Consider the following 27,152-nt stretch of genomic DNA (forward strand, 5'->3'; position numbering starts at 1 on the left):
AGATAATAAATTTGATTATAATGTGCATGTGTGCTTGATTTCTTTCATTGTGGAAGATAATGGGCATCAACAAAGATCCTAAATTTGTGCTGGGTGAGAAAGCAGTGAGCTAAAACGGAAGGTTCCAGTTTGATTGTTCATCAGGTCGACATTTGGTAGTTTACTAGTTTTTCATTTGTTTATCATTAATAGTATTACTCCTTGTTGTCAAAGTGATATATCTCTCATTATGGATTTAGTGGTAAATAGAGCATTTATCTACACAACCACGATGGGTGCTCATGTTGTCAAAGTGATATATCTCTTACTTAAGACCTTGTGGTTTCAGTGATAGAAGAGAGCATTTATCTACACACTCAAAATTGATGTCGGCTGGTAACTCTCTCTAGTAGAAGGAGAACCTTAATTTCTTGGATATATTTTGGCCAAATAAGGACACGATAAGATCCTTTAACCTTCTTTGCCTAATAAGAACAAGGGTGTCCTTTTGTTTTGGTGCCATATATTAGAAAGCCAAAAGTCAGAATGCTCCAAAGTTGAATATGGCCTATCATGCACCCCAAAACAATGTACGTTCTGTGCTCACATGGATTTCTTTCACAAATTTAGAAATTTTTGAAGAAAAAGAAAGTCTATAAATACCCTAATTACGTTCACTATATCAATCAGTCACTTCACTGCTGGAGGGAATTTAGTTCTAAAATGGCTTCTCCTAAGGCATTTGCAACTATTGCTCTTCTTCTCTCCCTTAACCTTGTGCTTTTCAATACAGTGAGTTCAAATTATCATGCTCCTAATTGTCCGCCAACACCACCAAAAACCCCAAAACACCCTACCCCCTCAACCCCAAAACCAAAACACCCTCCCCCCTCAACCCCAAAACCAAACCACCCTCCCCCCTCAACTCCAAAACCAAAACACCCTCCCCCCTCAACCCCAAAACCAAAACACCCTCCTCCCTACACCCCAACCCCAAAACACCCTCCTCCCTCAACCCCAACCCCAAAACAACCTCCCCCAACTCCAACCCCAAAACCACCTCCCCCAACCCCAACCCCAACTCCAAAAGAACCTCCCCCAACTCCAACCCCTAAACAACCTCCCCCAATTCCAACCCCAACCCCAAAACAACCCCCCCCAACTCCAACCCCAACCCCAAAACCACCTCCCCCAACCCCAACATACCCTCCCCCAACCCCAACTCCAAAAGAACCTCCCCCAACTCCGACCCCAACCCCAAAACAACCACCCCCGACTCCAACACCAACCCCAAAACAACCTCCCCCAACTCCAACCCCAACCCCAACCCCAAAGCAACCTCCCCCAATCCCAAAACAACCTCCCCCAACTCCAACCCCTAAACAACCTCCCCCAATTCCAACCCCAACCCCAAAACAACCCCCCCCAACTCCAACCCCAACCCCAAAACCACCTCCCCCAACCCCAACATACCCTCCCCCAAACCCAACTCCAAAAGAACCTCCCCCAACTCCGACCCCAACCCCAAAACAACCACCCCCGACTCCAACACCAACCCCAAAACAACCTCCCCCAACTCCAACCCCAACCCCAAAGCAACCTCCCCCAACCCCAACCCCTAAACAACCTCCCCCAACCCCAACCCCTAAACAACCTCCCCCAACTCCAACCCCTAAACAACCTCCCCCAATTCCAACCCCAACCCCAAAACCACCTCCCCCAACCCCAACATACCCTCCCCCAACCCCAACTCCAAAAGAACCTCCCCCAACTCCGACCCCAACCCCAAAACAACCACCCCCGACTCCAACACCAACCCCAAAACAACCTCCCCCAACCCCAACCCCAACCCCTAAACAACCTCCCCCAACTCCAACCCCTAAACAACCTCCCCCAATTCCAACCCCAACCCCAAAACCACCTCCCCCAACCCCAACATACCCTCCCCCAACTCCAACCCCAACCCCAAAGCAACCTCCCCCAACCCCAACCCCAAAACAACCTCCTCCAACCCCAACCCCAACCCCTAAACAACCTCCCCCAACTCCAACCCCAACCCCAAAACAACCTCCCCCAACTCCAACTCCAACTCCATACCCAAAACAACCTCCTCCAACTCCAACCCCAACCCCAAAACTTCCTCCCCCAAGCCCAAGCCCAAGCCCAAGCCCAAAACAACCTCCCCCAACTCCAACCCCAATCCCAAAACAACCTCCCCCAACTCCAACTCCATACCCAAAACAACCTCCTCCAACTCCAACCCCAACCCCTAAACTTCCTCCTCCCTTAACCCCAAGCCCAAGCCCAAGCCCTCCTAAAGCTTGCCCTAAGGACACCCTTAAGCTAGGGGTATGTGGAGATTTGTTGAATGACTTGGTGCACATTGTTGTGGGGACCCCACGAAAGACACCTTGTTGTAGCCTCATTGCCGGTCTTGTTGATGTTGATGCTGCTGTGTGCCTTTGCACTGCCATTAAAGCCAACGTTTTGGGAATCAATCTTAATGTGCCAGTTTCCTTAAGCTTGCTTTTGAATTACTGTGGTAAGTCTGTTCCAACAAACTTCCAATGCGCCTAGTGGTGCCATGACCTTCTCATCTAGTACTGCCCTTCCTAAGCTTTGTGTCAATGAAAAAAAGGCCATTAAGCTTTGGTTGTAATAGATGTTTCCTTCGAAATGTAACTGATATCTAGAGTGTTCCCTCCTCGGAATGTTTGTACGTTTCCTTCGAAATAAAAAACATAATGCATGTTTCACTCTTGAGTATTGGTGGTTTTTATTATTGATATTAGACAATGAAAATTAAATGCGCTAACATGATTATTAGTTATATATATCTAATCATGTCGACAACCAACAATGGAAAAAAAAAGTTTTAATATCTTGCTTGAATGCATGGTCTAAATTATGACAACATGATACACCATTCGGCAAGATAAGGCTTGCAAGAAAACACTGTTTTTCCCGATTGTCACTCGTGTGTCTGTAGATAGTAAGATTCATCCTTTAATGTGTGATTTTAGTTAACTTGGCAAGATGATATGATTACATAGCTAGAATTACTGACTTTATATCTTTGGGAAAACCAAATATGAAACGTACATGCAACATCATTCATTTTCAATAGAGTTCTTGCTTCCACCATGCATTTTGTAAAACTACACAGCATAAATTAATCTGGTTTAATCCAATAACATCAAATAGGCAATATCAATGAGTACATCAATAAGGTAGGCAGTTTCTAATTAAGCAGAGACAAAGCCTTGTGGCACTTTTCCTGTACATGCATTAACAGCAAACTAAGAGCAAGAGGCACTTCAAGACAATTCCCAAGACATTGGCCTTAATAGCAGTGCACAGACACAAGGCAGCTTCAAGATCTACAAGACCCTTTATTAGGATACAACATTCCTTGCTGGGTTTAGTCCCAATAACGTCGGTCACCAACCCTAACCAGCTGCCACAAACACCAAACTTAACGTTATGTCTGGGGCATTTGTCTTGCTTCTTTGGAATAGAGGGAGGTGAAAGAGCGGTTGCCTTGGAACCCCTAAAGCCCATTGTTGTCACTTTACAAATCACAGATTGGAACAATCACTAGACACTCTGTAAATACTTATAGAAGTATGACATAATCAAATTGTTAGAAACAATTTTGCTATAAGGCAAGTCGCTCACGCGTGTGTGGGTGATTTCTGAACATTAATGTAATGTGAATCTCAGTTGCATGCACAGCTAGACGTGGGCACAACCCATTGTTACTATTGTGGCTGAGATTGGGCTGTGTGGTCCATGGATGGAGCTCAAGTTTGAATTTTTTTTCCCAATCAATTGGGTGGTTGGTATTACTAGCATATTTTCCATTTGTGGCTGACAGAGTGAGAAAAATCTGATCACATTTTGGTTTATTAGATTTAGTATTCATGTCTGCTTTACCGGCAAAAACATCTCTCTCTCTCTCTCTCTCTCTCTCTCAGAGTTGGCATTAAATAGCTAGGAATCATGAAACTGCTAATACTACTATCCTTATTTTAGACGACAACTCTTATATTTTTAACTAGCGAAATGCTAAAGAAACCCTAATGTATCTAGTTGCTAGATGATCTTTCCATCGTGAAGAAGTCCTTGCAAATCCCAGAAATAAGACCCAACTACACGAGATAGAGACACCGTTTCGTGGGGCCAGGTGATGACATGCATAATCAATCGGTTAGTATTCTAAACTTAAGATTTCTTACCTGTAATCCCCTCATAAGACAATAGCCTATACATTTCAGGCCCACTGGTTTCGGGTTTCCATTACATAATTGTTTTGAGTTGTTGAAACTTGAGGAAGGGTCTAGCCACACTACTACAAAAAACAAAATAGACGACGGGGATCCACCGTCGTTGTAATGCTTTGAAATCCGTCGTTAAATCGACCGCCGTCTATTTGGGTGTCAAACTACGACGGCTTTTCACCGTCGTTGTTTATCTGTAAAGACGACGGTTTTTAAAGAAAATCGTCGTTGTTTAAAGGTAAAGATCGTTAATTATAGGATGAAAGACGACGGTTTTAAAAACCGTCGTGTATTGTATGTAAAGATGACGTTTTTACTGTCTTATGATATAAAAAACCGTGGTCTAATAAGTTCCCAAATTGCTACATTTTAGTTCTTTTTTATTTCCTATGATGCTATACAACGATTTTAACTAGAAAACCAACCATAATGCTTTATTAATGAATATATACACTCAAAAATAGTTTCTTTCATAAAACTTGAAGATTCAATAGTTATTACATAGTTAACCAATCTTTATTTTACAACAAACATAATTCCTAACAAGACCTACGTACTCCTAATCCAAGCCTTCCTCATCCAAACATACAAATGATGCACAACTGAAGTCTCCTCCATCATCCCTGTAAATAAATCAAAATGACAAAGAGAGAAAAAAAAAAACTAAGATTATAAACATAAAAAATTAGGTGGAAGAGAAATTTTACCATTGGACCATATTTCCATAGAAAACTTGTAAAATGAGCATAAAAAAGACCATCGAGAACCTGCAAAAGAAAAAATATATAAATAAAATGATAGTGAAACGAGAAGGTAACAAATTTTCAACAACAAAAAAACATACAACTCACATAGAAAACCTACAAAAGAAAAAGTTATAAATATGCAAGCTTCCTCCTCATCTCCTGATAATAAAATTAGAAAATCTAAAAAGAAACCAGAAATATAAATAAAAAAAATAATATGTAAACAAACCAGACAAATCAAGAGAGACAGAAAATTTGAAATCAGGGAGACAAAGAACATACTAGAAACGCAAAGAGACTAAACCAGAATTCACTAGCAAGATATAGAAGGGTATTGAGAGATTAGGTGACTTTCAAATCAAACCTTTCAACCAGCTTTGATTCTCAAATACAGAACCTCCCTCTACATCTTATGGATCTGCGAAAAACTCTCAACTATTTCATTGATATCGATTTTTTGATGATTTTGTAGAGAGTTTCATGAGGGTGTTTTAGAGAGTGCAAGAGGGTTTCAAGGAGGGAGAGATAAGGTTTTCAGAGACGGGGGAAAATCTGAAAATTTGTCGAGTGCGAATTCACTTAAGTAGCCTTTTTTTAGCATGTTTTAAAAGACGACGCTTGTTAATGAGAGATAAGGTTTTCAAAGACAGGTGAAAATTTGAAAATTTGTTGAGCGCGAATTCACTTAAGCGGCCATTTTTTAGCGTGTTTTAAAAGACGACGCTTTTTTAAAAAAAACCATCATCTTTACATATAATAGACGACCCTTTTTTTAAAAAAACCGTCGTCTTTACATATAATAGACGACAGTTTTTTATATATAAAAAGCGTCATCTTTACATATAATAGATGACCCTTTTTAAAAAAAAAACCCGTCGTCTTTACATATAATAGACGACCCTTTTTAAAAAAAACCGTCATCTTTACTTCACAATAGACGACCATTTTTAACAAAAAAGCGTCATCTTTACATATAATAGACGACCCTTTTTAAAAAAAAAACCGTCATCTTTACTTCACAATAGACGACCCTTTTTTACAAAAAAAGCGTCATCTTTACATATAATAGACGACCCTTTTTAAAAAAAACCGTCATCTTTACTTCACAATAGACGACCCTTTTTTATAAAAAGGCGTCATCTTTACATATAATAGACGACCCTTGTTTTTTAAAAACCGTCATCTTTACTTCACAATAGACGACCCTTTTTTACAAAAAAGCGCCATCTTTACATATAATAGACGACCCTTTTTAAAAAAAAACCGTCATCTTTACATATAATAGACGACAGTTTTTCAAAACAACCATGTCTTTACCAAAAAAAGGACACTTGATTTTTTAAAAGACGACGCTTGTCATATCTGCTGTCGTCGTTTTTTGGTCAGATTTTAACTCTGAAGAAAACCTTTTTAATAAGACGACGCTTTTTTATTTGTGTGCGTCATTATAAAAAAATATTCAATAGTACCTCCGTTATTTAGTTGTTTAAGTCACTTATCCACGACGGTTTTTGAACTCTTTCTTTTTCCTCACACTTCCTTTGAACTATTTCATCACCATCCAGCTTTGAGACCAAATTAAATCCGAGAAAAACAAAAAAAGAGTACGGTAAATTCTGGTTTAACGTTTGTGTTTGGGGACCATGGCTGGAGCTTTTATTGCTAGACGTTGCCATCATCAACATCATCATGATCACAAAGGTCGCAAGCCTTGGTCTTGTCCTCGACAATCCCTTGACAAGAAAATTGATTCAACTTGGAGCCCAGGGATAGTGGAAAATGCAGCCACAGCAACAACTCCCAATACTGGCAAACTAGTCCCAAAAACCATCACTGCTTTGCGTCATCTATGATTATTAGATACATATATATAATTTTCTATATAATATATATGTGTGTTTATGTTTGTTGTTGTATTAATTACAGTAGGAGAATAAGGTATCTCTGCAAATAAGAAGATTATGTACAGTTTCATTTGAGGTTATAAGCTAGGAATATGGTTATGATCGTCGGAATCCTTTTAGAAATTTAGAATTTAAAGTTCATCAAATTAGGATCTGCTGGCCAATACTTGAATCACAAGGACTGGAATCCTTTTTTTAATTTGTTTTCCACTTTATTAATCTAATCAAACTATAAATGTAATTGTTAGTAAGCCAAATAAATCTATGTTAACTAAGGTGGTTGGTGTGAGTGGTTCGGCACTCTCATTCCTTAAGAGAGGTCAGAGGTTCGATCCCTGCTCTCGTACGGAGTCACCACTTTGGCCAACACTTTACCCCTTACGGGCCGACCCGGTGTGAGTGGAGATTAGTCTGGGTTGTGGTTAAGGCTTAAAGATGCCACCCATAGTTGGGGCCCATCCAGGACCACCTCATGATTCAGACCAAAAAAAAAATATATAAATCTATGTTTCGTACCTAGCTATAAATTTGTTCTAAACGTGTTTTTGGGGGTCCCATATAGATTCCAAAATAAAGTCGAAAGTTGTAGGTGCGAATTTTGTTAATCGAAATTAGTGTTTCGTGCTTTGATTTCATAACAAAGTTTGTGCGTGCACCTAGCACTGCCACTAATTCAATAAGAAGAAGAAAAGGTGAAGCTTAGGAATCCAGAGGGATCGATCTAAGCAATCGAGTTAGAGCCTTCATCACACGGGGATATTCTAAAGGCTTAAATGTTAAAATGGTCCATGTGTTTTACTTATTTGGTCAATTTAATCTCTGTATTTTTAATTTGGCTAATTTAGCCCCTGTGTTTTACTCCGTTAACCAATATTGTCCATTCTAACAAGCTACTGTTAAAAAATTAATAAGAAAATTAATAAGTTTAGTTTACAATAAAAATAAGAAAAAAAGAAAAAAGAAAATTTAAATAAAAAAAATCAGGAAACCCAATCTTCTTCTCTTATTCCACCACCACCACCCAACCCCCACCCCGATAAGCAGTCCCAGCCACCACCCCATTCTCTCTCTCTCTCTCTCTCTCTCCCCGATTCATCCCACCCATGCCCACAACTCCTCCATCTCTCTTTCCTCTCCCTTCTCTGCTCGATTCTTTTTGTACATTTTCTTTTTGATCTATTAATCATTATGTTTCTTAAATAATTATAGATTTTTTATTAGTTTAAATAATATTTAGAAATTCTTTCACTATCAACATTCATTATTGAACGTTGCACTCCTTCACTACTTAATGGCTTTAAAACAACTCTTTTTTTATACCTGGGTTATGCGGCCAAGAAAACACAGAGAGAGAGAGAGAGAGAATGGGGTGGTGACTGGGACTGCTGATGGTGGTGGCAACGGCATGGGAGAAGAAGATGACATAGAGGTTGTTGGGTTTCCAGATTTTTTATTTATATTTTGTTATTTCATTTGTAAACTGAACTTAATAAATTTTTTATTAATTTTTTTAATGGTACTTTGACGGAATGGACAACATTGGCTAACGGAATAAAACACAAGGACTTAATTGGCCAAATTGAAAATACGGAACTAAATTGGCCAAATGAGTATAACACAAGGACTATTTTAACGTTTACTAACCAAATTAACGGGGAAATGGAATTTGAACTCAGGTGCAAGGGGTCGGGCACACTACCTTAGCTAATTAAATTGGCATGAATTTGGCATCAACAAATGTCTAATGTTAATCGAAGGCATAATGATTTTGAGTTTTCATATTACAATACCTTTTCCTAAATTAAAAAAGAGATTTTCTATTTAAACCCCACACTTCTCTTAGTTCACCCCATGTTCTAAGTTCACCCTAACTTTTAATTTAAATTTTCACAATTTCTAAGAAAACCCCACTATCTTCCCAAACTACCCTTAAATACACCCCAAGCTGAAAAAATAAAAATAAAAAGAAATTTTCTACTTAAACCCCACAAGCTACCCTTAGTATAACATGAAGAAAAATTCAAGCTACCCAATACTGATATTCCAAAAGTGACAATAATATTACCGGTGATACCTAGAGAACAAATTGATTCTAATATTGACGTTTCATTTGCTGCAAATAAGTGTCAACTTAACGATTGAATGTTGCCAGATAGTTCTAATATTAAATTGACACTTTGCACTAGGAGTAGGCCATCTGATCAGCCACCAATGGAGAATACATTGAAGCTTTTATCATAGTGGAAAAGCAACAAGAAAAATAACCCAACTATTGAAGTAGCAGCAACAGGATTATGATTTTAGATACATACTGGAATTCCAAAAGTGACAATAATATTACTGTTCCCAGCAAAAAAAAACACAAACAAATGGAACCCCAAATTCGAAATTTAATACTTTCTAAAGAAAGAGAACAGTTTTACCAAAACATCAGGTATTAAAAAAAAAAAAAAAGCAATCAACAGCCAAGCAATCAACAAAGAAGAGAATAAGATCATTACAGCCAAACAATCAACAAGTCTTTCCATAAGCTCCCACGTAGATTTTAAAGAGGCATGCTCGTCAATGTTCTACGTCTCTGACAATAGGAGTTTGTATTTTTGTAAAACTTAATATGAAGAGTGGTGGGGTGTGTGTATAGATGTACTAGGGTTAAGTATGAAGTTGGACGACTTTTTAGTCTTTTTACACAATAATAAAACTTACAGTTTAATGATTTGAGTAGTGGGGTGAACTAAGAGAAGTGTGGGGTTTAAATAGAAAATCTCTTAAAAAATTGTAAAACCATATAATTAGCAGAGCCATTTTAGCTGCTGGGAATGATGACAGGACTCACCTCGGACTTCTCGGAACCCGAGATGGACCCCGTCTGTATTTTCTGACATCTTACCGATGTCGGGCCCACTTACTAAGAACCGAGACTTTCTACCAAAATTTTAGCAGAGTCTCCCCTGTAAAATGAACATATCCCAAATTCCAACCTGTTAAAAACACAATTAAAAAGCCCAACTGCCAGCATGCATTAATACAAAACATAGTGTTTACAAACCATGGCCTCCGGCCCCACAATTTAAAATCCTAACAGGGCAATAATAGAGCATATCTAACAGATTTCGACATACCAACAGAAAGGAAGTTTAATGAATTTACAGAGTACAGAAGCTCTACAAAGGCTCAGAGTACTGAAGCTCACGGTTCAGGAGCACACGACTCAGCTCTGCTGCTCGATCCAGTCAACTACTGGATGGGGGCGCAAAACAGAAAATTGGGAGTGGACAAAACAAAGTTTAGTTCCATTTAAACCAAAGTAATATAACCCCACCATTTAGAAAACCATGCATAAAACCAATGCATTCAAAACTGTCATAGCCATATATATATATATAAAGTTTGCTCAAAACCAGAGCTAAATCTGAAATCCACAGTGAAACTTACAATCAACAAATCCAAACCTTTCTTTATAAATCTCAAATTAAACTCTCAAAACAAGTGCCCAAATGGCACGACAAGCGAGGAAGTATCCTCACTGGGAAACAAGAATGAAAGAATAAATATATATGTATAGATATGTAACTATGTATATATTATAAAAGATAATATATATATATATATATATATATATATATATATATATATATGACCCACCTAGTTGTACCGAGGAAACAATCCAATTGGGGATTGTTTGACTAGTCCACATGAAACCGTCCTCAAATGACCATGTGGCTAGAGACGAGTCGTCCAATTGGGGGACTAACTCTCAGCCAACACGTACGGACGAAAAATCAAGACCCGTACGCCTAAAAATAGCCCTACACTTAGTCCACTCACAAGTAGTCCCACGTTGCTTGACCCTGAGAGCGTCCCGCCTGCTGTGTATGCGTAGTCGGATTACCTATTTCAGAATACGAGCATGACATTAAAATCAAACGCTTAGAAATGAGGACTTTAAAATTAAAAATCCTAATTTTCCGAGTTTCAAGTAAGCACGAGGAACGAAACGTTCCTAAGGTCCAACTAAGGGTTTCGAGTGTTGGAATAGTCTCAGAAGACGCTCGATCAACCGGGCCCACGAAACCCACGATCTCCGTTTTACAATCAGGAAGTTCCTAGGAGTTCCACAAGGTCTAGGATATACGTCTTGCAAGTTTTGTCCATATTGGACAATTGGATAGCTCACAATCGGACGATTATCGTAAAACATAAACTTTAAATCATTGAATCGGAACATCCGGGGCTCCGATTAACGATCCGCGAAATCCTACACGATCCTAGGAATACAAGGAACAACATACGTGAATCTGGGTTTGATCCAATGGTCCAAACATATCAAACCCGAAAATCGCACAATATGCAAAATTCCGTTTGAGGTTCAAACGATATCCGAATTGAGATCCGAGCACACGTACGCGCTCGTGGTAATACTAAGTTTATTTTAAGATAAAATGTGACCCCACCAAACTGCCCACGCTCCGCCGCACGCTCTGGCAGCGCGTGGGTGGCTTGATCAAAATCTGGCGATCGGAAAAACTTCAAATTAAGGGCCACGATTTCTACCCTAGGTAAAAGACACTATTTGGAGACACTTTTGCTCTTAGACCTACCCCAAAAAGTCGACGGAAGTGGCCGGAATTTCAATTTGAAAATCAGCCAAACTTAGGGTTCGAAATCGAGTTACTCAATCTAGAAATCAACCAAATCCTACCCAACCAGCAGCTAGATCACGAAAAGTAGATGAATTTCCATACCTTGCTTGCCGGAAATGGTGGCCAAACGGCCGAGATCGAACGACGCCAATTTCTGTCAAAAATCGGCTGTGTTTTGAGCAAATTTCGGCGAGCTCCGTGCACGGTGACGGCTGAGGCTGGTCGGAAAAGAACGGGGGAGGGAAGATGCGTCGAACCAGTCCGGTGTCGTGGCCGGTGGTCAACGGTGGCGACAGCAGTGTAGATGGAGGGTGGCGGTTGGAAAAACTGAAAGAGGAGGGGGAATCGCGAGAGAGAGAGAGAGAAATGAGGGGTTTTTCTGATTTTTATTCAAAATTAAATTTTGAAAATATTATGGTTGTGCCACTGAGGGTTTTTATCTCGTATCTTTCTCGTTATAATTCCAATTCAAGCCTACCGCATGTCTACGGACTTTTCTCGGTACGACCTTCCTAAAAATACCACTTGTCGACCCAACCTCTCTCCGAAACAAAGAGTGACCATTTTAACCCCATTCGATGGTAAAATTGTCCTTTCACATTTAATTAAATTAAATCAATTAGTGAATAATCCTATTTTGGGTCGGGATGTTACAAATGAAGCCAATGGGCAAGTAGAATGGAAGGTTCTACTTTTCTTTTTCTTTTTTTTAATAGAAACCAAAATATCATCATTAAAATCCTGGACCAGCAAAATCATATTTGGGATAGTGTCTACAATGATGAAATTGGTGTCCTTGGAATATCTTATAATGGGCGAAACGCCATGATTTCCTTCATAATTGGATCCAACATTATGCTTCAATTTCAAACTTCCTCAATTGAAAGTACATATCCTTCTTCTTCTCCCTTTATGTCTTTAAAGATGCCTGATGCTTGGTCAGATGCCTTCTGAGGGCCCTGGTCTTCTTTGGGCGCAAATCTAAAGGAAGAAACTTCTTGTTCTTGTAGACTTATCTTAGAGCAGCTTTTTGCTTTTGGGAAATCACTGTCAACACATATGCTATTGAAAGCCTAACCACCTTGATTTTGGAGAGCTTGTTGGAGGGCTCCGCCGGTGACCTTGGCGACTCGGAGGAGGGCAAGTTCTGCCTTCAAATCCTTCAGTTGACCCAAAAGCTCTACCTTTGTCTTGTTTCTGAGCTCGTGGAACTTGATCCTCGCCATTGCTGCAGACTGTTGCTCTCTTTGTTTGTGCCTGATAAATCACGGCCATAAGCTGGCCGAAGGAGCCCCTTCTCTCGGCCCTGGCACTTGTTCGTAAAAACTGAAACGCAGTGTTTCGCCAGGGTACTTCGCCTTCCTAAAGATAAAAGAAGAAAAGCCAAGGCATGATCATCTCGGCCTCAAGCGCAGGCCGAGGCCGAGGCCGAACAAAATCACGGTCAAGGCATTAAAGGCAAATCATCACGTGACAGCAGGGTCCCAGGCTTCATTTAATGAAGTAGTGCCTGTTTAATGCAGCAAACCCATTGGCCACAAAGAAGCATTTAATGCATGAGGGAAGGTGGGAAGTGACTGAAGTCAGGATTTGGTGATGAGGATCAGAGTGATTAGACGTGGACATTCTCACAAAAATTCTGACAGCCTGGGATGTTGGTTCAACAGCTATCCAGGGCATAAATGCGTCTCCACGGCCAGAAGCTCAGAACCCATGATCAAGAGCGGCGGCCGAGATTCACCGGGATTTCTGGGGTCACACCACCATACTTCACGATCCCAAATGTCGATTGGACACCCACTTGCGCTAATCAGACTCCACTATGCGTAAATTCAGCCTCGATTACTCATCCAGGGACTCTTCCTATAAATACAAGACTCGAGCTACATTCAAAGGGTTCAACACCAAAACAAAGCCTCCCACGGAGCAACTTATTTTTTCCTGTAATGCACTTTCAATATCTTTACTTGCTTTCCTAGGAGTAGTGTTAGATTGTAAGGAAAATCCATTCATCAATATATCATACGACCCTTGATTTTCAAGGCGCCGGAGCACCATCCTTGTTGTCCGTTCACTCACCCCATATATCACATGACCGTCGCTCCCTGAGCAGCGCGCCGGAGCACCGCCCAAAACCCACCACCAACACCATCACTCAACGGCCTTGCAGTTCAGGCCGTGAACCTAACAGCCGAGACCAGTTCCTCTCTCGGCTACAATCGTTTGATTAGGAAGACGAGTTCAAACAGGCGCACCACTTATTCATCCAACACTCATCAACACATCGACGCACGGTAGACCGTGCTGGCACGCCCGCGCACAACCGCACCGCACCCAAAAGCAGGAAACCGCGTGTTAACGCACATCCCCTCGGCCCGGAACTCCAGGCCGTGAGATTTGCACGGTAGACACTCTTTGGATGAAATCATGAAACTGACTACTTTGATTGTTCATTACATTACTAGTCCTTATTGTCAAAGTGATATCTCTCATTATGGATTTAGTGGTAAATGCATTTATCTACACAACTAAGATGACCGCTCCCTGTTGTCAAATTGATAACTCTTACTATAGGGACTCGCCGAGATATATTGCTAAAATATGAATACAAGTTTGAATATGTTCAGATGATTTATTCTTCTCCATAAGGAGGTATATATAAAGAGTTTACAAGAGTGCTATACAAGGAATTAGATACAGGAAAGAATTAGGAAAGTATCTCCTAATTATACAAAGATTTATCAATTATATAAAATAGGAAAGTAAATCCCTTAATTAATCAAGGAAATAAATCTCCTTGATTAATTAGGAGACTCACGTCAACACTCCTCCTCAAGTTGGTGCATATACGTCACCAATGCCCAACTTGGTAAGTGAGTCATGAAATACTCTTCCACAAACAGCTTTGGTTAAGATATCTGCCAATTGATCTTCTGATTTTACGAATGGTAGGCGAATGATCTTCTTCTCAATTTTTTCCTTGATAAAATGTCTATCCACCTCAACATGTTTAGTTCGATCATATTGAACTGGATTATGGGCAATATCGATGGCTGACTTGTTATCACAATGTAACTCCATTGGTTTTTCTGGCTTGAAACCCAATTCTGTCAACAATCTTCTGATCCATAGTAATTCACAAACTCCGTGAGCCATTCCTCGATACTCTGCTTCAGCACTAGACCGAGAAACCACATTTTGTTTCTTACTCCGCCAAGTGACTAGGTTACCTCCCACAAACGTGAAGTAACCTGAAGTAGAGCGTCTATCAGTAATAGAGCCAGCCCAATCAGCATCTGTATATCCCACAACTTCGAGATCTCTATTTTTTGAGAACATTAATCCTTTCCCAGGTGCTGACTTTAAGTATCTTAAGATCCGATCAACTGCATTCCTATGTGACACACTGGGTGAATGCATAAACTGACTAACCACACTCACAGCATATGCAATATCTAGTCTTGTGTGGGCTAAATATATCAACCTTCCAACAAGGCGTTGGTACTGTTCCTTATTGGTTGGTTCTTGATCCATGTCTTCACATAACTTGTGATTCATCTTGATGGGTGTATCAGCAGGTTTGCATCCAAGCATTCCTGTTTCAGTGAGTAGATCTAATACATACTTCCTTTGAGACAGACATATACCAGTTGTGGATCTGGCTACTTCAATTCCTAGAAAATACTTCAGATCACCTAAATCCTTCATCTCAAATTCCTGAGACAAATACTTTTGCAGTTTTATTTGCTCTCCTGCGTCGTTTCCAATTACGACTATATCATCCACATACACAATTAATGCAGTAAGGTTTCTTCCATCACGCTTCAAGAATAAGGTGTGATCTGCATTACTCTGTATATATCCAAAATTCTTCATGGATTTAGTGAATTTGCCAAACCATGCTCTGGGGGATTGCTTCAATCCATACAATGACTTTTTGAGCTTGCAAACTTGATTCTCCTTGTCATGAGTGAAGTTACATCCTGGTGGTAAGTCCATATATACTTCTTCTTCCAGGTCTCCATGTAAGAATGCATTCTTTACATCAAACTGATGTAATGGCCAATCGAGATTTGCTGCTAGAGACAGGAGGACTCTGATAGTTTTGATCTTGGCTACTGGGGCAAAGGTTTCTTGGTAGTCTATCCCATATCTCTGTGTGTATCCCTTTGCCACCAATCTAGCTTTATATCTTTCAATAGATCCATCTGCCTTGAGTTTCACAGTATAGAACCACCTGCATCCCACTGTCTTCTTTCCATGAGGCAATGGCACGAGTTCCCATGTGCCATTCTTCTGGAGAGCTCGCATTTCTTCATTCATGGCTTCTTTCCATTTTGGGTCTTCTAGTGCTTCGGTTACACTGTTGGGAACAGGTATGTCGGCTAACTGCTTCACAAAGTGTACCCGTGACTCAGATAATCTGGTGAGGGATACATAATTATTGATGGGATATTTCCCCTTTGCATTAAGATCTGCTTCGTAGTGAACTGGGGGTTTACCACGATTCTTCCTTTTTGGAATCTGATATGTAGGCTCTGCGCCTTCTGAAATTCAATCAGTTATTTCATTAATGTTATCAGTTTCAGGTAGAGAAGTTACCTGAATGACGTCCTCAGCAAGTGATTGGTGTGGTACTGGAGCTGAAGAATTCTCCGGAGCATGCACAAACTCTTCAATTCTCTCCTCCTGAGTGTGATGGCTGGGATCGGACTGAAGCGGAACAATTTCAGAAAAAACTGAGAGGAACGACCGGTCGTTCGGGTCAGGCGACCGGTCGCTTTCAGGCAGAGTCGTGGACGTGCGTGGCGACCGATCGTGAGAGGCATGCGACCGGTCGCTTTCAGGCAGGGTCGTTGATGTGTGTGGCGACCGGTCGTTAGAGACATGCGACCGGTCGCGTTCAGGCAGAGTCATTTGCTACCGGTCGTTTTCATCTGGCGACCAGTTGTTTTCGTCGGACGACCGGTCGCTAGAGGTCTGCGACTGGTCGTTCTGAGTCTGGAATGAATCTGGAAAAACGGCTGAAGGGAAAAATTCTGAAATTGGAGAAGTGTCCTCCTGTGCATCTGAAAAATAGATCTCGTGTTCCCGGAACACAACATCCATCGAAGTATAAACCTTCTGACTAGGAGGATGATAACACCTGTAACCTTTCTGATGAGGTGCATAACCAATGAAAACACACTTGTCGGCGCGGGGATCCAATTTGCTGCGTTGGTGATCATGTAAGTGGACAAACACCACACAACCAAAAATGCGGGGTTCCAAGTTTTGGGTTGGAGGTATTTGGGTATGGTGGTGGAGTGTTTGAAGGGGGGTTTTGAACTGGAGGATACTGGAGGGAATTCGATTTATAAGGTATGCTGCAGAGAAGACGGCCTCTCCCCAAAAGGACCGAGGCATATTTGCACCAAAGAGTGAGGCACGAACTACTTCCAATAAGTGTCTATTCTTTCGTTCTGCCACACCATTCTGTTGTGGAGTGTAAGGACATGAGCGTTGATGTATGATGCCATGATCTTGAAAGAACTGATTCAGATCATGGTTGAGAAATTCTCCGCCATTATCGGAACGAAGAATCTGAATTCGAGTATGAAATTGAGTCTCTACCATGTGATAGAACTATTGAAATTTGGAACTGACTTCCCCTTTGGTCTGGAGAAGGGAAACCCAGGTCATACGTGTGCAATCATCGATAAACGTGACAAACCATCGAGTGCCCCATGGAGTGGGAATTCTAGCTGGGCCCCAAACATCAGAATGAACAAGAGAAAAGGGAACCAGACTTTTAGCTGAGCATAAGCGAAAAGGAACACGATGGCTCTTGGCCAGTTCATAGATGTCACACTGAAAACTGGAAATATCTAACTTTGAAAATAAGGAAGGAAATAGCTTCTGTAAGTATCCAAACGAAGCATGTCCAAGACGGCGATGCCATAACCATACTTTGGAAGTGTGCTTCTCAACACTCGCACCCCCAATTTTGTAAGCTTGATTGAGGCTGGCTTCACTGTCAGAAGCCAAGTCCAGATAGTAGAGTTTGCCCCTCCTAGTACCACAACCAATCGTCCTGCTGCTGAGAATGTCCTGAAAAACACAATGAGTAGGCCAAAAAGTTACAGTACAATTCAAAGCCGTAGTAATTTGGGCAACAGACAAGAGATTATGATGTAAGGATGGAACAATCAACACAGAATCCAAAGTGAGGGAGTCAGAGAGAGAGAGGGAACCCTCCCCAATTACTAGGGAGGGGGTACCATTGGCATTAGACACCACCGATTGAGAAGACGGTGTATGAGAGTAAATTTGTCCCGGATCAAAGGTCATGTGATCAGTGGCTCCGGTGTCAATGACCCATGTGTGTTTCTTTGAAGAACTATGCAAAACATAACTTGGGGAACCAGTGGTGGCAATTGTGGAGGAAGAGACGATATTCATTGCAGCGGAAGGATTTGAAGAATACGAGGGAAAAAACTGTTTAGGGTTTCGGATATGTGTTTAGGGTTCGGATTCGTGTTTAGGGTTTCGGGATTCAGGATACGAGGATACGGGTTCGTGTTTCAAGGAATTCGATACGAGGGATTCGGGTTTCAAGAAATTCGATACGAGGATTTAGAGACAACCTAGGATCGATTGCTCTGATACCATGCTAAAATATGAATACGGGTTTGAATATGTTCAGATGATTTATTCTTCTCCATAAGGAGGTATATATAAAGAGTTTACAAGAGTGCTATACAAGGAATTAGATATAGGAAAGAATTAGGAAAGTATCTCCTAATTATACAAAGATTTATCAATTATATAAAATAGGAAAGTAAATCCCTTAATTAATCAAGGAAATAAATCTCCTTGATTAATTAGGAGACTCACGTCAACATATATATCCAAACACCCAAAATCGATGTTGGCTGGTAACTCTCTCTGGTAGAAGGAGATCCTTGACTATTTTGGCCAAATGAGGACACGACCAAGATAAGAACAAGGCCCTTTTGTTTTGGTGCCATATATTAGAAAGCATAAAATTCAGAGCGCTACAAAGTTGACTATGGCCTATTCTTCAAGTTGCACCCCAGGCCAGAAAGTGACAGAGATCCAAAACAGTGTATGCTGGGTGCTCACATGACAAATTTAGAATTTTTTTCAGAAAAAGAAAGTCTATAAATACCCTATTCTGTTCACTATATCAACCACCTAAAAATCCATCTACAAGTTAACACAAGTATATCAATCAGTCACTTCACTGCCTGAGGGAATCTAGTTCTAAAATGGCTTCTCCTAATGCATTTGCAACCATTGCTCTTCTTCTCTCCCTTAACCTTGTGTTTTTCACTACAGTGAGTTCAAATGATCACGTTCCTGATTGTCAATGTTCACCAACACCACCAAAAACCCGAAAACACCCTCCTCCCTCAACCCCAACACCAAAACACGCTCCCCCAACCCTCCTAAAGCCTCTTGCCCTAAGGACACCCTTAAGCTGGGGGTATGTGGCAATTTGTTGAATGACTTGGTGCAGATTGTTGTGTGGACCCCACCAAAGACCCCATGTTGTAGCCTCATTGCGGGTCTTTCTGATGTTAATGCTGCTGTGTGCCTTTGCACTGCCATTAAGGCCAATGTTTTGGGCATCAATCTCAATGTGCCAGTCTCCTTAAGCTTGCTTTTGAATTACTGTGGTAAGTCTGTCCCAACAGACTTCCAATGCACCTAGTGGTGCCATGACCTCATCTACTGATGCCCTTCCACAGCTTTGTGTTAATAAATAAAAAAAGCCATTAATCTTTGGATGTAATACATTATGCCTGTTGCTTTCGAAATGTAACTGATATGTAGAGTGTTCCCTCCTAGGAATGTTCATACGTTTCCCTTTGAGCATTGATGGTTTTTATTACTAATGATTATTCAGTTATATATACATATATATCATTTCGACAACTAAAAGTGAAGAATGGTAATATCTTAATTGAATGTATAGTCTAAATTCATATATATGACAACATCATAAACGATTAGATGTCATTAGGTTTAGTCCCGATCCACGTGTTTTTGGTTTTACATGTAGGTCTTTTAACATTTATTACCTTTTTTGTTGTGTTGATTTTACCCTTTGAGGTCAATAAGGAAAACACATTGAAAATCTAAATTTAAAGCATTATTTCCTTGTAATTGAATTTTAGAATTTAAATTTTGAATTCTTTCCTTGATAATATTTACCTAATTTAATCAATGATAAGTAATTGAAATTATGTACCTAACATAAAGGTAAATAGTGTTATTATTAGCAACGAAAAAACCTTAGTGATAAATCGTGTTATCTAAGTTAGGAACATTAATTAGAAGATTACCTATAAGTTAGGAACATTAATTATATACATGTAACCTACCAATGTATTTGTACTCTACCAACCAATGTATTTGTACTCTACCAACCAATGTATTTGTAACCTATCAATTATGGGTGGTAGGTGATTCAGGTATCTCTGCTCCTATAAATAGTGGCACCAAATATGAATGATAGACAAGTTGATTTGAGCAAATTATACTGTCTCTTTCTTCCTCTTATTTCTCCCTACATATTCTCTAGTTTTATAACACGTTATCAGCACGAAAGCTCTTGGTAATGTTCTTCTCTATAGCTTAGTTAATCCATATATATATATATATATATTCTTTTATATACAAAACTCGATGATGGCTATTTTTTTTGTGAAATCACGTTTTTGACATGATTTAAATTGCCGAGAGTATCCCCCAATGAATGCATGAACATGTAGTTTTTGTTGTTATTGTTGTTATTGTTATATGACCACTATTCATTGAAAACTTGTTGACATGCATGTTGTAGCTAATAACACGAGTAGTATGCAATTATCATTATTATTATTATTATTATTCTTTCTTTCTGTTCTCCTTTTAAGTTTTTAATTTATCTTATTTAAACACAATATATTATGATGAGTTTTTTTATTAACAAGAGATCAGGACCTGAAGTTCCTCGATCCTCATAATGGATAAGGACCTGAAGTTCCTTTATCAAATCAGAACCTAAGTTTCTGTGATTCAAAATAATTGAAGGCATGAAGTTCCTCAATCTAAATTGTCTAAACATCCCAAACCAGAAGTTTTGGTGATTATATTTATGTTTACTATATCAACAATTTTTCTTGAGCTCTAATACATTCCATTTTCTTTTATATAGAAAATGTCGAACTTGGCAAAGCTCGAATTTGTTGCACTTGACATCTCCGGAAAGAACTACCTTTCATGGATCAATGATGCTGAGGTTCATCTTGAGGCTATGAACCTAGGGGAAACCATTAAGGAAGGCAATGAGGCATCCTCTGTGGATCGAGCGAAAGCCATGATTTTTCTCAGACGCCACATACATGAAGGCTTGAAGTGTGAATACCTTACTGTCAAGGATCCGTTGGCCCTTTGGGGAAATCTCAAGGAAAGATATGACCATCAGAGGACAGTTATTCTTCCTAAGGCTCGCCATGATTGGATGCACTTGCGTCTACAAGATTTCAAATCAGTGGCTGACTATAATTCTGCTCTGTTCAGAATTAGCTCTAAGTTACGACTTTGTGGAGAAAATATAACTGATGCAGACCTATTGGAGAAAACTTTCACCACATTTCATGCCTCCAATGTGGTTTTGCAACAACAATATCGAGAACGAGGTTTCCAGAAGTATTCAGACCTCATATCTTGTCTACTTCTAGCTGAACAGAATAATGAGCTTCTGATGCAGAACCATCAGTCCCGTCCAACTGGATCTGCACCATTCCATGAAGTGAATGCTGCCTTGGCACCATCTCATGAGGCATATGCTACCTCATCACATGGCGACCGTCGTTGAGGACGTGGTCGTGGTAGGGGTACCCGTAATGGTCAAGTCCAAAATAGTAATAGCCACCGCTTGGGCCCAAGAAATACCCAAGCATCTCATAACCACCAGAAGTGGAACAAACAAGACAAGGCAAATGGCTCCCAACCTTCAGCTGACAGGGTGATTGAGGAAGCATGTCATAGGTGTGGTACAAATGGGCATTGGGCACGTGTATGCCGCACACCAAAACATTTGGTTGATCTTTACCAAGCCTCAATCAAGGGCAAAGGAAAAAAGGTTGAGACATATTGGATGGATGCTGATCCAACAGAGTTAGAACCAGTGGATGCAACTCACCTTGATGTCTCAGACTTCTTTGTTGATACTGATGGCAAATCTTTTGATCCTATGATTAGTGATGGGATACTCCCCAATTAATTTTGTTGAATTTTTTTTTTTTTAATTTTTCCTCGCTTTATGTTGTTTGAGCGCGTTTGAGCTGATTTTAATTCCTGTTTTTCCCCATTTCACATGTTAGTTTGGATCTTTTCCATTGAATAAAATCGAATAAAAGACTTCATTTGAATAACTTTTTTTTTTTCCTGTTTTATTTATTATTTATTTATTTTTCTTCGAACAACATTTTAATACATATATATTTTCTTATAAATTTGAAGGCATGGAAAACAATCATGGATCCCCTCGTCTTGGGAGAATTGACGAAGATATTTGTCTTGTGGATAGTGCAACTACGCACACAATTCTTCGAGATAAAAAATATTTTCACAATTTACATTTATCAAAAGCAAAGGTAACTACCATACTAGGTTCTGCAAACCTAATTGATGGCTCTGGAAGAGCTCAATTTTTGTTACCCAATGGGACTCAATTCTCCATTGATAATGCTTTGTACTCTTTGAGATCGAAAAGAAATTTACTCAGCTTTAAAGACATTCGAATGAACGGGTACCATATTGAAACTAGAAATGATAATAATGTGGAGTATCTTTGCATTACCACCAATATCAACAGCCAGAGGCGTATATTGGAAACACTTCCTGCTTTCTCTTCTGGGTTGTATTATACAACCATCAAAGAAGTTGAAGTCCATGCTATCATGAATCAGAATTTCATTGACCCAACGACCTTCATGCTTTGGCATGATCGCCTTGGGCATCCTGGATCCACAATGATGCGTAGGATTATTTCAAATTCAAATGGACATCCTTTAAAGCCTTACCATAGTACTTTGTCCATTGACCAGTCTTGCAAAGCTTGCTCTCAAGGGAAATTGATCATTAGACCTTCTCCGTCAAAACTTGACTTTGAATGCCCATCTTTCTTACAGAGAATTCAAGGGGATATTTGTGGGCCAATTCACCCATCTTGTGGACCATTTCGTTATTTTATGGTTTTAATCGATGCATCTACAAGATGGTCACACGTTTGCCTATTGTCAACTCGTAATGTTGCTTTTTCTAGGCTCCTTGCTCAGATAATTAAATTACGAGCACAATTCCCTGATTATCCAATAAAGTCAATTCGACTTGATAACGCTGGTGAGTTTACCTCCCAAACTTTTGATGCCTATTGCATGTCACTTGGGATTGATGTTGAGCACCCAGTTCCCCATGTCCATACTCAAAATGGATTAGCTGAAGCTTTTATTAAGCGTCTCCAGCTTATTGCTCGCACTTTGCTATTGAAGACAAAGTTGCCAATTTCTGCTTGGGGACATGCAATTTTACATGGAGCATCCTTATTCCGCTTGAGGCCCGTTACCCACCACCAATTCTCCCCTTTACAACTTGCCTTTGGGAGACAACCCAATATATCACATTTAAGGGTATTTGGTTGTGCAGTTTATGTGCCAATTGCACCCCCACAACGCACTAAAATGGGTCCTCAACGTCGATTGGGAATTTACATTGGTTTTGATTCACCAACTATCATTCGTTATCTCGAACCTATGACAGGAGATACTTTTACAGCACGTTTTGCGGACTGTCACTATGATGAGACATTCTTCCCGCCGTTAGGGGGAGAAAAGACCGTTCCTGAAGAACGGCGAGAATTGGGTTGGAACATATCCATTATGTCTCATCTTGACCCTCGTACAACTCAAAGTGAAAATGAAGTACGAAAAATTATCCACCTTCAGCAAATTGCTAATCAAATGCCAGATGCATTCACTGATACAGGAAAAGTGACAAAATCACATATACCTGCAGCAAACACACCAGCAAGGATTGATATCCCAATCGGATTAACCAATGTTGCAGCAAATGAATCATCTACTGCACGCCTGAAGCGAGGTAGACCCATTGGTTCCAAGGACTCAACTCCTAGAAAGCGAAAATCGAAAGTATATCCCAATCCCAATGGAAACGCTAATGAAGATATTATTGGGAAAGAGATTCACCTTGAATCTACAATTCATCCGGAGAATGAAAGTGTCATTGAAAAGACACAAGCCACTGAAGAGGAAAAGATACCTAATAAAGAAATTTCTGTAAATTTCGCATGCAATGATGAATTATGGGACCGTAGTGAAATGGTTATCGATGATAGTTTCTCTTTCGCAGTAGCTGCTGAGATTATAAAAGGTTATGAAGATATTGAACCACGATCTGTTGATGAATGTAAAGGAAGGCCTGATTGGCCAAAGTGGAAAGAAGCAATCCAAGTTGAGTTAAATTCCTTGGAAAAACGTGGTGTATTTGGACCTGTGGTTCAAACACCACAAGGTGTAAAACCTGTGGGATATAAATGGGTGTTCACAAGAAAGCGTAATGAGAAAAATGAGATTGCAAGGTATAAGGCACGACTCGTTGCGCAAGGTTTCTCTCAAAGGCCTGGGATTGATTATGAAGAAACATATTCTCCTGTTATGGATGCAATTACGTTCCGTTATTTAATAAGTCTTGCAGTTTCAGAAAAACTTGACATGCGTCTTATGGACGTTGTTACTGCATACTTGTATGGGGAGTTAGATGCTAATATTTATATGAAAGTCCCAGAAGGACTCAAGTTGGCAGAATCAAACACTAAATCACGGAACATGTATTCCATTAAGTTGAGACGTTCTCTATATGGGTTGAAACAATCCGGACGAATGTGGTATAACCGTCTTAGTGAATATTTGATCAAGGAAGGCTACATTAATGATCCCATATGCCCTTGTGTTTTTATAAAGAAATCAAATTCTGGATTTGCAATCGTAGCAGTGTATGTTGATGACATGAACTTAATTGGAACTCCTCAAGAGATCATTAAAACTGCTGAATATTTAAAGGGTGAATTTGAGATGAAAGACCTTGGAAAAACTAAATATTGTCTGGGCTTGCAGATCGAGCATCATCCCAATAGTATTCTTGTCCATCAATCAGCTTACACTGAAAAAATCTTGAAGCGATTTTATATGGATAATGCCCACCCGTTGAGTACTCCAATGGTAGTTCGTTCATTAGACACAAATAAAGATCCATTCCGTCCTAAAGAGGATGATGAAATGATACTTGGTCCAGAAGTTCCATATCTTAGTGCAATAGGTGCTTTATTATATTTAGCCCAATGTACTAGGCCAGATATTGCATTCTCAGTAAATTTATTAGCCAGGTATAGCTCGGCTCCAACACGTAGACACTGGAATGGTATAAAGCATATATTGCGCTACCTTCGTGGAACAACTGATATGGGCTTGTTTTATTCGTACGAACCTTCCAACGGTTCAAATCTTGTTGGATACGCGGATTCTGGGTATCTCTCCGATCCACATAAGGGTCGCTCCCAAACTGGTTATGTGTTTACTTGTGGAAATACAGCAATCTCATGGCGATCTACAAAACAAACTTTGGTTGCTACCTCTTCTAATCATGCAGAAATTCTTGCGCTCCATGAGGCCAGTAGAGAATGTGTTTGGTTAAGATCCCTAGTTCATCATATTCGGAAAACATGTGATCTTTCTTCAACAACAAAAGCCCCGACAATCATGTATGCAGACAATGCTGCTTGTATAGCTCAAATTAAAGAAGGGTTTATCAAGGGTGACAAAACCAAACATATACCACCAAAGTTCTTCTACCCACATGAGCTTCAGAAGAATCAAGAGATTGAAGTCAAACAAATTCGCTCCCAAGATAACCTGGCAGACCTCTTCACCAAAGCTCTTCCGAAGTCTATATTTCAGAAGTTGGTATATGGTATAGGAATGCGACGACTTTACAAGCAATCAGATTGTTGAAGATCAGGGGGAGAAATCAATCGCGGAAACTCCTCAGTTTTACTACATTGGATGTATGTGCAATGTACTCTTTTTTCCTTCGATCAGGTTTTTATCCCATGTGGTTTTTCCTGACAAGGTTTTTAATGAGGCAACATTTAGCACGTCCAACATGATATCATTGTCTGGTGGACATCCAAGGGGGAGTGTTATAAATCCATACGTTATGGGTTTATAGGTTATGGATGCCAACAATAATATCCATCATTATATACATGTAACCTACCAATGTATTTGTACTCTACCAACCAATGTATTTGTACTCTACCAACCAATGTATTTGTAACCTATCAATTATGGGTGGTAGGTGATTCAGGTATCTCTGCTCCTATAAATAGTGGCACCAAATATGGATGATAGACAAGTTGATTTGAGCAAATTATACTGTATCTTTCTTCCTCTTATTTCTCCCTACATATTCTCTAGTTTTATAACACAAATAAAATTGTATGTGTTACCTATAAAAAAAAAAAAAAGGTACATAAAATACTATTACACATTGTCAAAAATATGAAAAAACACATATATGTACCTATGCAATAGGCAATAAGACAATATACCTACACCATAGGATAATATATCTACAAGAGTATATAATAATAATAATATATCTACATAATTATTGTAGATCTCGTAATTATTGTCTTATAAATTATTTTTTACACGATTTATACTTCACGGGTATAATAGGAACAACTAGAAAATTTAAAAATAATAATAATAATATATCTACATCAGACAACACAAAAAAGGAATGTAATCCTATTTGGTAGAAAAGTCAAAGGACTTATATCAACGACAACAAATGTGAAGATTAAACCCAACTTATGTTCAATTTTGGACTTATCCTAAATTTTCTATAAACTATATCCTGCAAGATAAGTCTCATGAAAAAACATTATTTTGCCCGATTGTCACTCGTGCCTATAGATAGTAGATTCACTTATATGTGTGATTTTAGTTAACATGGCATTATGATTTGATTAAATAGCTAGAGTACTATATTTCTTTAGGAAAACAAAAGCATGAACTCGTACGTGCAGCATAACTCATTTTCTCAGCAACATCATCACCTTATCCTCCATCTTATAAGTCTCATCCATTCTCTGCAAGTCTACAATACACCTATTAAATGTGCTAAGATGCTCCATCATGTTTGTACCCTCCTCCATTTGAAGATTTAGGAGCTCTTCCTTCAAGAAAAGTTTGTTTAACAATGATTTCTCTGTAAACATATGTTCGAGTTTTTCCCATATATGCTTTGTGGTGTCTTCCATCGCATTACACAACACTTCATCCATAAGGTAATTCTCAATGACCTCCTAGCTAACTCGTCAACTGAGTCCCACTCCTTATCCATCATGGTTTTCGGCTTCTTTTCCTTGCTTGCCAAGACTACGCGGCGATTCTGATGCACTAGGACATGCTTCATCCTTCTTTGCCATAGCGTGAAGTTCTCCTTGTTGGTGAATGGCTTTAA

General features: G+C 39.6%; 2 protein-coding genes and 2 pseudogenes across 2 annotated transcripts; 3 read left to right on the top strand and 1 right to left on the bottom strand.

The window, feature by feature from the left end:
- Positions 1–657: 657 nt before the first annotated feature.
- On the top strand, positions 658–2,742 carry LOC110750756 (uncharacterized). The gene has a single exon (XM_088248418.1). The coding sequence runs from the start codon at positions 703–705 to the stop codon at positions 2,554–2,556; it is 1,854 nt and encodes a 617-aa protein (XP_088104544.1). The 5' UTR covers positions 658–702; the 3' UTR covers positions 2,557–2,742.
- Positions 2,743–12,405: 9,663 nt separating this feature from the next.
- Positions 12,406–12,786, bottom strand: LOC110751154 (large ribosomal subunit protein uL29 pseudogene; annotated as a pseudogene).
- Positions 12,787–18,823: 6,037 nt separating this feature from the next.
- Positions 18,824–19,277, top strand: LOC110751112 (14 kDa proline-rich protein DC2.15 pseudogene; annotated as a pseudogene).
- Positions 19,278–20,365: 1,088 nt separating this feature from the next.
- Positions 20,366–21,420, top strand: LOC148296869 (uncharacterized). Its single transcript, XM_088248656.1, has one exon. The coding sequence runs from the start codon at positions 20,761–20,763 to the stop codon at positions 21,418–21,420; it is 660 nt and encodes a 219-aa protein (XP_088104782.1). The 5' UTR covers positions 20,366–20,760.
- Positions 21,421–27,152: the final 5,732 nt, after the last annotated feature.

Source organism: Prunus avium, chromosome 2, assembly GCF_965620075.1.
Source record: "Prunus avium chromosome 2, drPruAviu1.hap1.1, whole genome shotgun sequence".
NCBI lineage: Eukaryota > Viridiplantae > Streptophyta > Magnoliopsida > Rosales > Rosaceae > Prunus > Prunus avium.

Excerpts from the sequence above, each read along its gene's own strand:
- LOC110750756 (XM_088248418.1), top strand. The coding sequence starts at position 703 with ATGGCTTCTCCTAAGGCATTTGCAACTATTGCTCTTCTTCTCTCCCTT.
- LOC148296869 (XM_088248656.1), top strand. The coding sequence starts at position 20,761 with ATGTCGAACTTGGCAAAGCTCGAATTTGTTGCACTTGACATCTCCGGA.